This window comes from Apus apus, chromosome 7 (assembly GCF_020740795.1).
Source record: "Apus apus isolate bApuApu2 chromosome 7, bApuApu2.pri.cur, whole genome shotgun sequence".
In the NCBI taxonomy this organism is placed as follows: Eukaryota; Metazoa; Chordata; class Aves; order Apodiformes; family Apodidae; genus Apus; species Apus apus.
This window is the reverse complement of record NC_067288.1, coordinates 30,410,228-30,424,270: the sequence shown is the minus strand read 5'-3', so window position 1 is coordinate 30,424,270 and position 14,043 is coordinate 30,410,228. Positions and strand designations below refer to the sequence as shown.

General features: G+C 59.5%; 2 protein-coding genes across 9 annotated transcripts in view; one reads left to right on the top strand and one right to left on the bottom strand.

Moving 5' to 3' along the window:
• MIER1 (MIER1 transcriptional regulator) overlaps window positions 1-14,043 on the bottom strand; it is a 98,535-nt gene that overhangs the window by 43,691 nt on the left and 40,801 nt on the right. The gene's annotated exons all lie outside the window — the stretch shown is intronic.
• On the top strand, window positions 2,697-13,733 carry SLC35D1 (solute carrier family 35 member D1). The gene is made up of 12 exons (XM_051625526.1): window positions 2,697-2,908; window positions 3,565-3,598; window positions 3,694-3,780; window positions 4,065-4,132; window positions 4,543-4,614; window positions 5,357-5,425; window positions 5,726-5,828; window positions 6,296-6,388; window positions 9,085-9,152; window positions 10,107-10,185; window positions 10,502-10,584; window positions 11,288-13,733. Exons 1-12 carry the CDS (start codon window positions 2,706-2,708, stop codon window positions 11,394-11,396), a joined length of 1,068 nt encoding a protein of 355 aa, XP_051481486.1. The 5' UTR covers window positions 2,697-2,705; the 3' UTR covers window positions 11,397-13,733.

Below are 14,043 nucleotides of genomic sequence, written 5' to 3'. Positions count from 1 at the left end.
TGGGCAGGAAGGAAAGGTTGGGCCAGAACTGGTTCTGCTGCCCAAAGCGAAGTGCTTGTGTCATACCCAGAGTTGTGCTTGGCAAGGGGGACACAGGGGACATGGGGGCAAGAGGGACACGGGGGGGGGTATGGAGAATAAGGGGAATATGGGGACATTAGGGGTGTGAGGCCCTGTGGCAGGCACCGGGGACGTCCCCTTCTCCCTGTGTCACCGTCTGCCGACCAAACCCCTTCCCCCAGAGGGTCCAAACGATGTGACTTGACACCCGCCGTGGTGGCATTTGTGCAGCAGCAGCACCCACGGGTGCTTCCCCACACCCCTCACGGGGCCCGCAGGGGTCTGCAGGGCTGTGTCCATCACCACGGGGTCACCAGTGCCACCGGGAAGGGATGGACATGCCAGCGGGACGGGAATTGCCTGAGTCTGGGTGGGATTCGGTTCCTCTCTGATGGCAGAGGAGTAAATGTTTCCTCGATAAGGGACGGACGGGGGTGAGGAAGGTGATGCCAAGGATAAAGCTTTTCTGGTTGTGTTATTTGGCTGGGCCCAAAGGTCATCTGAGACACGGGGAAGTTGCTCCTGGGCTTTAAAGTCAGTTTGTCCTTCCTGCCGTGCCAGGGAACAGGCCCTGCTGCCCCCGGGGGCCAGGGGAAACAAAAATCAAGGAAGTGTTTGAGCCAAGAGTTTGCTCCCCCCCCCCTGCAAGGGCAGGGGCTCGCAGGGGCTTGCCAGGCCCGCGGGGCCACGACACCCCGTTTGGGGCTGGTAGCTGCAGGGGTTGGCCCTGCCCAGGCAGGTCTGGGGATAACTGGGAACAGAGATCTCAAAAAGGGGTAGTTTCCTCTGCAAACCCCAAGGGCCAAAGAAATCCAGCAGCTGCCTCATCTCTTCCCACCAGGAATGACCCCCAAGTGGCCGAGCTCACCCCGACACCCCCACACCCAACCTAAGGGGTGGTGGTATTTTTTTTTTTTTTCCCCCTCAGAGCTGCCAGATTTTGGGGTTTTTCCACTCGGCAGAAGGTGGCCCAAGGGGAGGGGAAGATTTAATCTCTGACAGGGAGAGGCCTCGTGCCAAAATCCTGGGCACTGGGGTCACCCAAGGACAACAACCCCACCCGGGGGCTGGTCCTCACACCCTGCCCTGCTGGTGACAGTGGGGGTCTGCACCTCCTCCCCAGCTCTGTGCCCCCCAAGCCTGTGCCCCCACCCCACTTCTGCTGCAGGGAGGGGAGCCCCCTGGCCCCCCACCTGGAAAAGGGGACGTGCTGCAGCGTGTTTGGAGCATGTGTCCCCTTGTCCCTGCAGTGACCCCTACCTGGTGACGTGTCCCTGTGCAATGCCCCCCAGTGCCACCCCCCTGCACAGGACCCCCTGTGCCCTCACCCCATGAATTGCTCCCCCTGCCTCCCCCCATGCCACTCCTCTGTGCAGTGTCCCCCCCCCCCAGACCTCTGCACAATCCCCCCGCTGTGCCAGACCCCTGTGTGTGCCCCCACAACCGGACCCCTGTGCGAAGCCCCCCCATACCAGATCCCTGTACACCCCCCATATTCAACCCCCCCCCGTGCCAGACCCCCGTTCCATGCCGTGTGACCCCCCCGGTGTGAAGCCCCCCCGTGCCAGACCCCCTATACTATGCCATGCCCCCCCACCCCAGACCCCTGTGCGATCCACCCTGTGCCAAACCCCCCCATGAAATGCCTCGATGCCCCTCGACAGACCCCTGCGCCATGCCCCCCTGCCCGATCCCTGTCCCAACCTCCGCACCGTGCCCCCCCCCGCACCATGCCCCCCCCCCCGCACCGTGATCCCAACCCCTACCGACCCTCCCCCCGCAACATGACTCCCCCCGTACCGCGTCCCCCCATACCGGCCCCCCCCCACCCCTGCTCCGTCCCCTCCCGCCCCGTCACCCCCCCCCCCGGCCCCTTCCTCCCCCCGTACCGTGTCCCCCCACACCGCCCCCCCTTCACCGTTCCCCCCACACTTCACCGTTTCCCCCCCCCGCACCGTGACCCCTCCCGTACCGACACCCCCCGCGCACCGTGCCCCCCCTTTACCGTGCCCCCCCCCCCCCCCGCTCCGTGACGCCCCCCGCCCCTTTCCTCCCTCCTCACCGCCCCCCCACGACCCCCCCGGCCCCCCCGCCCCGTTCCTCCCCATCACCGCCCCCCCACGACCCCCCCGGCCCCCCCCGCCCCGTTCCTCCCTCCTTTACCGTGACCCCTCCGCCCCGACACCCCCCCCCCGCCCCGTTCCTCCCCATCACCGCCCCCCCACGACCCCCCCGGCCCCCCCGCCCCGTTCTTCCCCCCTTTACCGTGACCCCCCCGCTCCGACACCCCCCCCTGCCCCTTCCCCCCCCCTTTACCGTGACCCCCCCGCCTCGACACCTCCCCCCGCCCCGTTCCTCCCCATCACCGGCCCCCCCGCCCCGTTCCTCCCCCCGTACCGTGTCCCCCCACACCGCCCCCCCTTCACCGCTTCCCCCCTCGTTCCCCCCTCCCCGCACCGTGACCCCTCCCGTACCGACACCCCCCGCCCCGTGCCGTGCCCCCCCCCCGTACCGTGTCCCCCCACACCGCCCCCCCTTCACCGCTTCCCCCCCCCATTCCCCCTCCCTTCACCGCCCCCCCCCGCCCGGTTCCTCCCCCCCCGCCCCGCCCCGCCCCGCCCCGCCCCGTCCCGCCCCCCGCAGCCATGTCGCGGCGGTCGGCGCGCAGACGCCCGGCGGCCGGGGCCGTGGGGGGGGCCCCCGGCGGAGCCCCCGCGCCCGGCGATGCGGAGCGGGGCATGGCGGCGCCGGGCCTCACGCTCCTGCTCAAGCTGCTGGCCGCGGCCTTCTACGGACTCAGCTCCTTCCTCATCGTCGTCGTCAACAAGAGCGTCCTCACCACCTACGGGTACGGCTTCCGCGACACCCCCCCCCCCACCCCCTGCCCCGCACGGGATCCCCCCTCCGCCCCCCATCACCGGCACCCCCCTGCCCCGCACCCCTCTGCCCTGGGAGCCGAGCCCATGGATGCCCCCCTTCCCCGTGCATGCCCCCCACCTTCCCTCCATGAACATCCCCCCCCCGCCTTTGGGTGCTGTGCCCCAGCACCCCCCACCCCCAAGCCCCCCATTCTTTGGGTCAGGCGCCCCCGTGAAAGCCCCACCCCGCCTCTGTGCATCCCCCCCGGCCTCGGGGGCTGTGCCCCAGCATCCATTCCTCCGCACCCCCCTTCCTTGGGGGCTAGGCACCCCTCTGTGTGCCCCCCCCTCCACCTTTACACCCCCTGGCAACCCCCCTGCTGTGGGGCTGGCCCCCACGCACGCTTCTCTCTGTCCCCCCTTTCCCCAAGAGCCCACTGCCAGCCCCCCATGGGTGTCCCCCCATTCCTATAGGGACCCCCAGCACTGCTGGGCAATGCCCCCCATGGCTACAGGCGCTGCAAGCTTGTGGGCTCGGGGGGCCACTGCCGCCCCCCTCCTCCCACACACTATGGGGGGAGTCGGGGGTCGGGCTGCTGGACCCCTCCCTAAAATGCGGGTACCCCTTCTGACTCTCTGCCCGCAGGTTCCCCTCCTCGCTGTGTGTGGGGCTGGGCCAGGTGAGTGTGGTCCCCAAATGTCCCATCCCTCCCCGCCCCCCCCCTCATTTTGGGGGGTCCGTCGGGCTGATCCCCCCCTCCCTGCTCTCTGGCAGATGCTGGCGACAGTGGCCGTGCTCTGGGCGGGCAAGGCGCTGCGGGTGGTCAAGTTCCCCGACCTCGACAGACACGTCCCTCGCCGGGTAAACCCCCCGTCCCCATCCCTGGGCACCGTGCCCCCTCCCCGGGCCCTGGGCGGGGGGTCTCTGCCCCAGCCCCCTCCCTCCGTGGGCACCCACGGGCTTCTGTGGCAGCGGGATGTCCGTGCTGGTGGCCCCCGAGGGGGGGGGTGTGTGTGTGAACATTTCCACGTCGGGGTTGGGGGGAGTGATTCCCTGTGTGCTATAAAACGGGGGTGCTTCGGGGGGGTCCCCGCCTTGCCCCGCTCGCTCACGCCCCGGTTTATCCCTCTTGTGTTTTTTTCCAGACGTTTCCTCTACCTCTGCTGTACTTCGGGAACCAGATCACCGGGCTGTTCAGCACAAAGAAGCTGAAGTACGGGCGGTTCGTCCCTCCCGGGGGGGTGGTCTCCAGGGGGTGGGGGGCCCGGAGGCTCCAGGGGTGCGGGTGATCCCAGCAGGAGCCGCTCGGGGCCATGTGGTTCCTCCCCTGCCCACGCTGGAATGAGCCACGTGCGTCTTTCCGAAAGGATTTTCCCAGCCGGCGGGTGGGGAGGGGCGCGGGTCTGGCCCTCCCCCGGCACGGGCAGGGGGGCCGGCGAGGGTCGCCTCCCCGGGGATACTTTTCCCAGTGTGGGAGCCGTGGATTTTTCCATCAGGAAGCTCCTGATGGCTCTGCTCTCTGGAGCCCCTTTCCCGGGCGCTGTTGCTGCGTGGGTGGCCGCGTTTCGGGGACATCCCCCCCCCCCCCCCAAACCCCTCCCTCACCCTGCACCTCCCCTGCAGCCTGCCCATGTTCACCGTCCTGCGGAGGTTTTCCATCCTCTTCACCATGTTTGCCGAGGGATTCCTGCTCAAGTGAGTCTTCCCGGCCCCCTTTCTCCCCCGGGTTTGCCCATCAGTTGGAGCTGGGGGCAGCCCGGGGCGTTGGAATGTCGTCCCGGTGGGTTTGGAAGTGCTGGGGAGCCCCGTGGGCGGGGGGGCTTGGCTCCCAGCTGGGATTGAGGGATGAGGGCGGGTGGGGGAAGCGGGTGCAGGGAGCAGCAGCGTGTTCCTGCCGGGATCCTCAGCCCGTGCCCTGGGGAGCTGGGCGAGCTGAGGCGAGCTCCTTGCTGGGGAAGCTGGAAGTGGCCTGGCCTGCTGACAGCCCGGCTGGGGGGCTGTGCCTTCCTGGGCTGCCCCCTGCACGGGAGACCCCCCAGCTGCTCTCCCTGGGTGCTGGCAGCCCCCTCCCCGTGCTGGCTGCCCCGTGTCCTGCCGAGCCATAGAGTCATGGAATCACAGAGCCATTCAGGGTCTTGGAAGAGACTCTTGGGATCATCGAGCCCAGCCAGCATCCCTACTCTGCAAACTTCCAGCCTAATCCACAGCCAGTGTAACTCCCCATCAACTTGCTCCTCTTCAATGCTCAAGTATTTTCTCCATCGCAGAGATTGTTGCCTAAAAGTGTCTCGTTGCTCTTGGGTGGGTTGGTTTGGTTGGGGTTTTCTCCCCCTCCTGGGTGGGAAGGCTTCTCCCTGCCCTGCTCCAAAGGGCTCCCAGTGCTTCCGTCAGGATGGAACTGGGACTGACAGCAGTGTCCTCCTGCCTGGCTTTCCAGGAAGAAGTTTTCCTGGAGCATCCAGATGACAGTATTTGCCATGATCATCGGCGCCTTTGTAGCTGCCAGGTGAGCTCCACTTGCTGTCCCCCCCACCCCCACCTTGGTCTCCAAAGGGTCCCTGGTGACACGGGGTGTCCCAAGAAGAGGGAGAGTAAAAGCTGATTCTTTCTTTATTTTTACCCTCAGACATGCTCTCTAGTAGGAAAGAATGTTTCACTGACCCAAATCCCCAGTCCCTCCTGGCACGCTTTAACTTTCTCTGACAGCTTGCTGGCTAAACAGCAGGTGGAAGAAATCGTGCACAGCTCAAATCTTTAACTGAAGGGTTGTTTTTTGGTGATTATTTTTTTTTTCTCCCTTTCCCAGTGCTGACTTGGCCTTCGACCTGGAAGGGTATATTTTTATCCTCATTAACGATGCCTTAACAGCTGCGAACGGTGCCTACGTGAAGCAGAAGCTGGACTCAAAGGTGGGTGGACCTGTCGTTTTGGGTCTTGTGCTGGGCTTGGCAGCAGCTCGTGTCTGGTTGGGGGGGCTGGAGGAGGGGCTTGCTTGGTGCTACCCCCTCCCTTGCCCACAGTCTCCCTCCTGGAAGGTCTGGCATTCCCGTGGAGCTGCATCTCTGCTGGGTTGTGACCACAGCCCTGTATGGCAGCAGAGAAATGGCATTTTGATTGATGGTGGCTGTAAAGCCTGTTGGAAGCTTGTTGCCTGAGTCTGTTTAATGTACCTTTGTGTGTGTGTATATATATATAAAGGTATTAAATATATAGATTTCAAACACAGATAAATCAGTTATCCCCCCCTCTTCCCTCTCGGAGGCTCCCACGTGGCTTTAGCTCCCAAGACCCATTTTTCAGTAGCAATATGAGTAAGGTTTTGCATTCCTGTTTGTGGAGGCAGCTTTTCCTCAAGGCAGCTGTTCCCTCTTCCTAGGAGCTGGGAAAATATGGCCTGCTCTATTACAATGCACTCTTCATGATCCTGCCCACCTTGGCCATCGCCTACTTCACCGGAGATGCACAAAAGGTAGGGAGTCCTGCCCCCAAAGCCAGGACCTTCAGTGGCACAAGGACCTTGGGTGTGGGCAGAGTGGGTTGCCTAGAGGAAGGTTTTGCTGGGGGGTCATGATGTGCTTTTTCAGCCCTTCGGCCTCGTTAGGTGAAATGGGAAGTGCTCAAAACGAGGAAACTGCCACGTAGTTCTTTGTGCCCAGTTTGTGAGCAGGGTCTGGGCAGTGCCAGGGGAAAGTGGCTGGGGCAGGAAGTTGGTTTTGGGGCAGAGGGGGAAGCTACGTGAGCAGGAGGTCACTGGAGGTGGTTTTTGTGCTGTTGGTGGGATGGGGAAGTGTGGGAGCAATAAACGAAGCCGAGTATTACTTAAAACAAAGAAGTCTGGTATTTTTAGAATAAATGGGTTTCTTCAGACTGCTGTGTCCTTCCCCCTTGCTGGGCTGTGTGTTGAGGTGCTCTGAGGGTTGGTCTGGCTGTGGTGCCCTCACAGGCTGATTTACATGCTGTTCCACAGACCTGACATTTATGTGGGGTCATTATAAGATATGATTACACTCCTTTATGTGCAGCTCCCTGCTCGGTTGGCTCTGAGCAGGAGCACTGACTTTCCATGCACCCTTCTCCCTAGGAGGGAAGGCAGATGTTGGAGGCCGGGGGTGTTGCCCACCCTGACCCCATGGAGACACCTCTGGGTGCTGCTGCCCTTGGCAGTCACCCCTGTGTCCCCCCTCCAGCCGTGCCCAGGCAGGGAGAACCTGGGGGCTTTTATTCTCCTTGGGAGCTTCATGCCCTGCTGAGGAGCCTCAGTGAGCAGTTGCTAAGATCATGAGCTGTGATTAGCAAGGAGAAGTGGTGGAGTCCCCATCCCTGGAGGGGTTTCCAAGCCGTGTGGATGTGGTGCTGAGGGACATGGGGCAGGGGTGGCCTTGGCAGGGCTGGGGGAACTGTTGGACTGGATGATCTTCGAGGTCTCCTCCAACCCAAATGATTCCTTGATTCTGTTTGGGGATAAAGGGCTCATTTATAAGCAGGAGCTGGTGGACAGGGAGCAGTAAGTTGCTCCGTGCTGCTCTGTGCAGCCTCTGTTCAGCCTGTGAAGAAACCCTTGCTTCTAGTTTGGTTTGTTGTTTTTTTTCCCTCTTTCCCCCCCTGAATAAACTCCTTTTTCCCTGGCCCAGCTCCTGGCAGGCAGGGCAGACAAAGATGAGCTGTTTTGGGGCTGCTGCCAGGAAACTCATGTTTGCAGCCTGATGAAAACCCCCCCTGTGGAGCGTGTGGCTGGGCACGTCTGGCAGGGCTGGGGGGCGAGCACATTGTGGGGGGCTGTGCTGGGCATGGGGGGGGGGGGGGGGTGGGAAAGGCCCCCCCCCTCTCACCCCCTGCACGTGGATGTGCTAAATCTTGTAGTTCATTAACGAGCACCACAGGTAATTGGTCCCGTCATGCTCGGGGAGAGGCAGAGGTGGGTGTGGGGAGGGTGGTGAGGGGAGCCCTGCGAGGAATTCCTTGTGGGGACAAGGGTGGACCTGGTTGAGGCTGGCAGGGACCTCTCGTCTGGTCCAACCCTGAGAGCTGGTGGCCCAGTGGGTGCTGGACATCCCCAAGGATGGAGGCTCCACCAGCTGGGCATCCTGTGCCCACACTCGGGCACCCTCACACTGACAAAGTGCTCCCTGGTGTTCAGAGGGACCCTCCTGTGTGTCCATGTGTCTCCATGGCCCCTGCTCACCACTGGAAGGTCCCAGCTCTCCCAGCCTCCCCTCAGGGGAGAGATGCTCCAGTCCCTGATCTTGGTGGCCCTTTGCTGGGCTGTCCCCAGGATGTCCATGTCTCTCTTGCACTGGGGAGGATCCCCATCCTCATCCTGCTGGCAGCACTTTGTCTGATGTCACCCAGGACACTGTTCCCCTTCTGTGCAGCAAGGAGATGTTGCTGGATGTTGGTCAACCTGGAGTTCCACCCCTCCCACCCTGTCCCCACTGCAAAACATCTCCTGCTGCTGGAGCTTTGTCCTTGAAGGGATCCCCAGACCTGCAGCTGGCAACACTGAGCTCCAGCTGCGTGGAGTGTCACTTGAAAAGAAAAAAACAACAAGAAAAGCCCTAAAGGGAACTTCAGGCTCCCTGTGGCAATTTTCTCAGCTCTGCTCTGGAGACAGGCTGGGAGAGTTGGGGTGTTCAGTCTGGAGAAGAGAAGGCTCCAGGGAGACCTGAGAGCACCTTCCAGTGCCTGAAGGGGCTCCAGGAAAGCTGGGGAGGGACTTTGGACAAGGGCAAGGAGGGATGGGATGAGTGGGAAGGGTTTCCAGCTGAAGAGGGAGATGGAGATGAGATCTGAGGGAGAAATTCTTTGCTGTGAGGGTGGTGAGACCCTGGTCCAGGCTGCCCAGAGAAGCTGTGGCTGCCCCATCCCTGGCAGTGTTGAAGGGCAGGTTGGATGGGGCTTGGAGCAACCTGGGCTGGTGGGAGGTGTCCCTGCCCATGCAGGGGGTTGGGACTGGATGAGCTTTAAGGTTCCTCCCATCCCAAACCAGTTAGATGCTGCTGTGTCCCCCGTGCAGCCCCAGGATGTCACTCTGGGCTGTGTTGGGTTTTGTTTGTTCCTGCTGTGACGACATGAAAGCCAAGGTCAGGAGCTTGTTTCTTGTCCTGCTGTGCATTTATTTCTGTGTCTGCTCCTCATGCTCTAAGGGTGGGGATGTGTTTCTTGCAGGCCATGGAGTACCAGGGCTGGGCAGACACGCTCTTCATCGTGCAGTTCACGCTGTCGTGTGTGATGGGGTAAGGAAGGACACCCTGCCCTGGCTGGGGCATCGGGGGGACAGGGCGGTGGGGGCACCTGAGGGGTCTCAAGAGTGCTGTGGTTTGGTGGCCTGAGACACTCTGGGTTTAACAAAAAATAAATGCATAACCACTTGGGGTGTTGGGCAGCACAAGCTGGCTAGGAGGCAGTGTGTGCCCGGGTGGCCAAGAGGCCACCAGCATCCTGGCTGTGTCACCACAGGGTGGGCAGCAGGAGCAGGGCAGGGATCGTGCCCCCGTGCTGGGCACTGCTGAGGCTGCACCTCGAGTCCTGGGGGCAGGTCAGGGCCCCTCAGGACAAGCAGGACATGGAGGGGCTGGAGCGTGTCCAGGGAAGGGCAAGGGAGCTGGGGAAGGGGCTGGAGCACAAGTCCTAGAGGAGGAGCTGAGGGAGCTGGGGGTGTCCAGCCTGGAGCCCAGGAGGTGAGGGGAGACCTGCTGGCTCTGCAGCTGCCTGAGAGGAGGTTGGAGCCAGGGGGGTCGGGCTCTGCTCCCCAGGAACAAGGGATGGGACAAGAGGAGATGGGCTCAAGTTGTGCCAGGGGAGGTTGAGGTTGGATCTTGGGAACAACTCCTTTCTGGAAAAGGTTGTCAGGCCCTGGCCAGGCTGCCCAGGGCAGGGGGGGAGTCCCCATCCCTGGAGGGGTTTCCAAGCCCTGTAGATGTGGTGCTGAGGGACATGGGGCAGTGGTGGCCTGGGCAGGGCTGGGGGAACAGTTGGACTGGATGGTCTTCAAGGTCTTTTCCAACCAAAATGAGTCTATGATTCCATTATTTCTGCGAGCTATGGCAGATAGAAATTATTTCCTACCCTGCTAAGTGCAGGTTTACCAAAAACAAGTGGCACAGATGCCACTCTAGGAAGGAGGGGCAGAGGTGAGTGGTGATGGCGAAGCCTGTCCTGGATCCCAAGGTCTGCTCTTCCTCCTGCAGGTTCATCCTGATGTACTCCACAGTTCTCTGCACTCAGTATAACTCTGCTCTCACAACTACAATAGTTGGCTGCATTAAGGTAGGTGGTTCCTGTGCTCCCTGGGGCTTCAGCTCTGCCCTGCCTGGGGGGCAGGAGGGCTCCAGGGGGATGACTTGTTTCATTCATTCCTTTTGTGGAGCAGAGGGATGCGCTGTGTGTGTGTCTGGGCAGCCTCTGCCCCAGAGCCTTTCTCAGCAGCTCTAAACCCACCTGCTTGGAGGCCTGCATTGCCCCAACCCCTTTCCCCACCCTCTGCACCCCAGGTCCCCATCCCCACCTTGCTTCAATGCAAGGGGCTTGGCTGAGGCTGCACAGACACTGACACCCTTGTTCCTCACGTCTCCTTCCTTTGCAGAATATTTTAATAACCTATATTGGGATGTTTTTTGGAGGAGACTATATCTTCACGTGGACCAACTTCATCGGTCTAAACATCAGGTAAGTTGGCAGGTCTTGTTTGTGACTTGCAAGTGGAAAATGCTGTGAAACTGAGGGGGTTTGAGACTCTTCTTGCACGAAGGTGACTCGACACCTCCTTAAGAAAGGAACAAACCCACAGAACTGGTGTTTGTGCTGCAGCAGAAGAGCCTGGTGGGGCTGCTCAGGCCCTGCTTCCAGCTGGGACCTCCCACTTGGGATGTTGTCATGCCAGGAGAAGGCAGAGAGGGATTTTAGCAGCAAACTTCAGTTGTTCTCAGAGTTGTGGGCCTGAATTGTGTAATTAAGGTAGCAAAAGAAGTATTTTGTTGTTGTTGTTCATTTCACCGGGTGTTTTGGCACAGCTTTTGGAAAGCCTCCTTTCTGCTCTGGGGTGTGTTTCTGTGGGGTGGAAGGTCTCCTTGTCCTCAGCAGGACCCTCCAGTGAGGAGCAGGTCTAGCACTAGGTAAGGGACTGGGCGAGCAGGAATTGGAACAAAATAGCTGATCCTAGGGGGGGAAACCAGGTTTTTTTTTGCTTGCAGCAGATCCTTGACCATCAGCACACCCCTAGGTTTGAGTTTGCTTTGGCAGCTGGTGCCTGTGGGTGTCACTGATGAAGGTGCTGGTGTGCAGAGGTGTTGGTGCTGTGTGGTGCAGGAGTGACACCAGCCCCGTGGCTGAGCTGGGGTGTCTCACCCTCCACCCTGCCCCTGTTTTGCAGCATTGCTGGAAGCCTGGTGTATTCCTACATCACCTTCACGGAGGAGCAGAGGAGCAAGCAGTCCGAAGTGGGCAGCAAGATGGACATTAAAGGGAAAAGCTCAGTGTGACCGGGGAGAGGAGCTTCCTTGGGAGGTGACCGACTTCTGCTCAGCCGAGGACGGGCAGCCCGGGGGAGGAACCCGGGGCGCCTGCCGCGGGGTCAGGGCCACGCTCTTAATTTGCACAAATTAGATTGCTGCCTTTACAAATGACTGGGAAGATGATTGACCGCACGGCAAGGGATGAATCTAATGAAGCCTGATGGTGAGGGAATTAATGGGTCTGTAATCACGTGGAGATCTGGCAGGAGAGCCTGGCACAAGCGGCGCGGGCGGCGGAGGGTTGTGTCGGCTCCCGGGGAGGCACCTGGAGCATCCTCGGCTGCCTCTCATCCCGGTGGGGGCAGCAGGATGGGTGCTGGGGCTGGCTGGGAAGGGGAGGCCACGGGCTCTGGGGCAGATCCAGCCCTGAGGGGAGCAGCACAGAGGGAGGGCAGCACTGGGCCTCGCAGCCCACACCTGGGGAGCTCCGGTGTCCCCCAGCAAAGCCCCTCCTGCGGGATGCTCCTGGTTTGGGCCAAAATCCCCTTGTTGAACACTCAGTGCTCTTTGAACTTACATTTTCCTGTCTTCTTTGTTGTTTTTGTTGTTCTGTTGACCTGCTTTTAAAGCAGGGTTTACCCACCCCTTCGTTTCTCAGAGCCCCACAGGGATTCACCCCTCTCCTTCCTGCTGCTTGCAGCCTTGAAGGCTTAACCCCACGGGGCTGGCACCTTCCCTCAGAACACCCCAGGGGGGCAAATCCCATGGATTTGGGAAAGCTGCTGGCCATGCCGGGGCTGGCCCTGGATCCAAGGAGGAGCAGCAACAGGGTTTTGCAGGAGAGCTGGTGTTGTCCCACCTGGCACATGGAGCTTCCTCCTTCAGCCCAGAAATTGGGCTGCAAAGAGAAGCAGCCAAGCCCTGGCCCGTGGGTTGTGTTTTGATGTTACAAATCTCCTTCTATTTGTGGCCTGTTAGAAGAAGAGGATTTTTAATTTGTCAGGCAGGGTGAGCTGATTTTTTTTTTAAAAGGTAGTTTTACATGGCACTTCTTTCTGAGTCTCTTTGGATTGTTTTTTGGCTTAAAAATAACTGTTTATAGTGTAAAGCCAATTTTGGTAAAACTCTGAGGGTTTTTTGGTTTTTTTTTTTTATATCCTTCCTTTTGGTCACCAGGAAAATACCTTTCCTAGACAAGAAACTTTGTTTCTGGGAGATATTTGCTATAAATGTGCCTGCTGTTTGGGGAAGCTGCATTTGTTGGGAGTGCTTCATTTTGGTGTTTTTCTGTGTGCCTGAGAACTTGTGTGTCAGTGCTGGTACCACCAGAGGTGAGAGTCTGCCAGCCCCTGTGCTGCCAAATCCCATCCCTGGAGTCCTTCTGGACAAGCCTGCTGGAGCTGAGGGCTCCACACTGGGTGATTCCCTTTTGGGCTTGCTGTGGAGAGGGGTTGGAGCTCAGTGTTGCTCCCCCCTGCCCCGACTCCAAGTGCAGAATTGGAGAAAGCAAAAAAAACCCAACACCACAAAAAACCAAACCCCTTTGTCACTTTTATTGCTTCCTAAATGTTGGTAGAAGCAGCTTTGCAGTCAGAGCTGTTACTTTTTTTGTAGGGAAAGATGAGAAATGCTTCCTGCTGCTCCCAGAGCTGCTCCCAGCCTGGCTCCAGGCAGGGTTACTGGTCCTGACACTGGTTCTCAGTAGCCAGGAGGTGCTGGGGCTGGCAGACCCTGTCCTGGGCTCCCTCTGGGGTTCTACCCCACCGACCCCCTGCCTTCCTCTCACTTGCTGCAACACAAACATGTGCAAATCCCTTTTTTTTGCCACATTTTCCTTGTCCCGTCGCTGTGCCCAGGGCTGGCAGTCAGGATATGTCCTTCCTGCCCAACGTTGTGATTGTTTGTTTGTTTTAATTGCTTTGAATTTACTGGTTAGATTTATTGTCCAAGCCTAAAAATATTTGTAAAAGCTTATTTTGTTGGTAACTCTGCAACACTTGAGGGCAGGGGCTGCGGGGTGTTGTATACACTGGGAAAGTGAACAGAGTTCCTATCACAGTATTTTCTATGCTATTCATTGACTAAAAAATTTTCTATATAGAATCTATTTACAAAGAAAAAAAAGACCATTTTAGTGATTAAAAGGGTGATCTTTTTATGCCAGTGTGCGGCCGGCTTTGTATCTCAGTCAGTGATGAGAGCAAAAAAAAAAAAACACAACAGAAAAAGGATTTAATGTGCCTTTGTATTTTTGTACCAGCTTCAAATAAACCACTGCCCTTCCCTCCTCCTCCTGCCTCTGCCCTCACTGCCTGGGAGCAGCAGCAAAGGTGATGGAGGAGCTGAGGGTGCAGCTGGACCTGGGTTGGGAAGAGTTTCTTGGTGTCCTCTGGGTTGGGGGGAGTTGGGGGCTCTTGGGTTTTCAGCTTAAAATATTGAGAATGGGACAAGAAGTTACTCTGGGGGGAGAAATGCAAGGAAGAAAAAAGCCTTGATGCTTTGCTCACCTTGGTCCCTTCTCCCCTCCCCAGGGGGTGCTTAATGCTCCCGGTGAACAAAGCTCCGTCTGCAAGTGGCAGCACCGAGCTCTGGTCTCTGTCCCCCTCCCCAGGACCCTGCCTTGACAGGAGCCCCCTCCCCAGCTGCTCCAAGTCATGCCCAGCTCTGGGAAAGC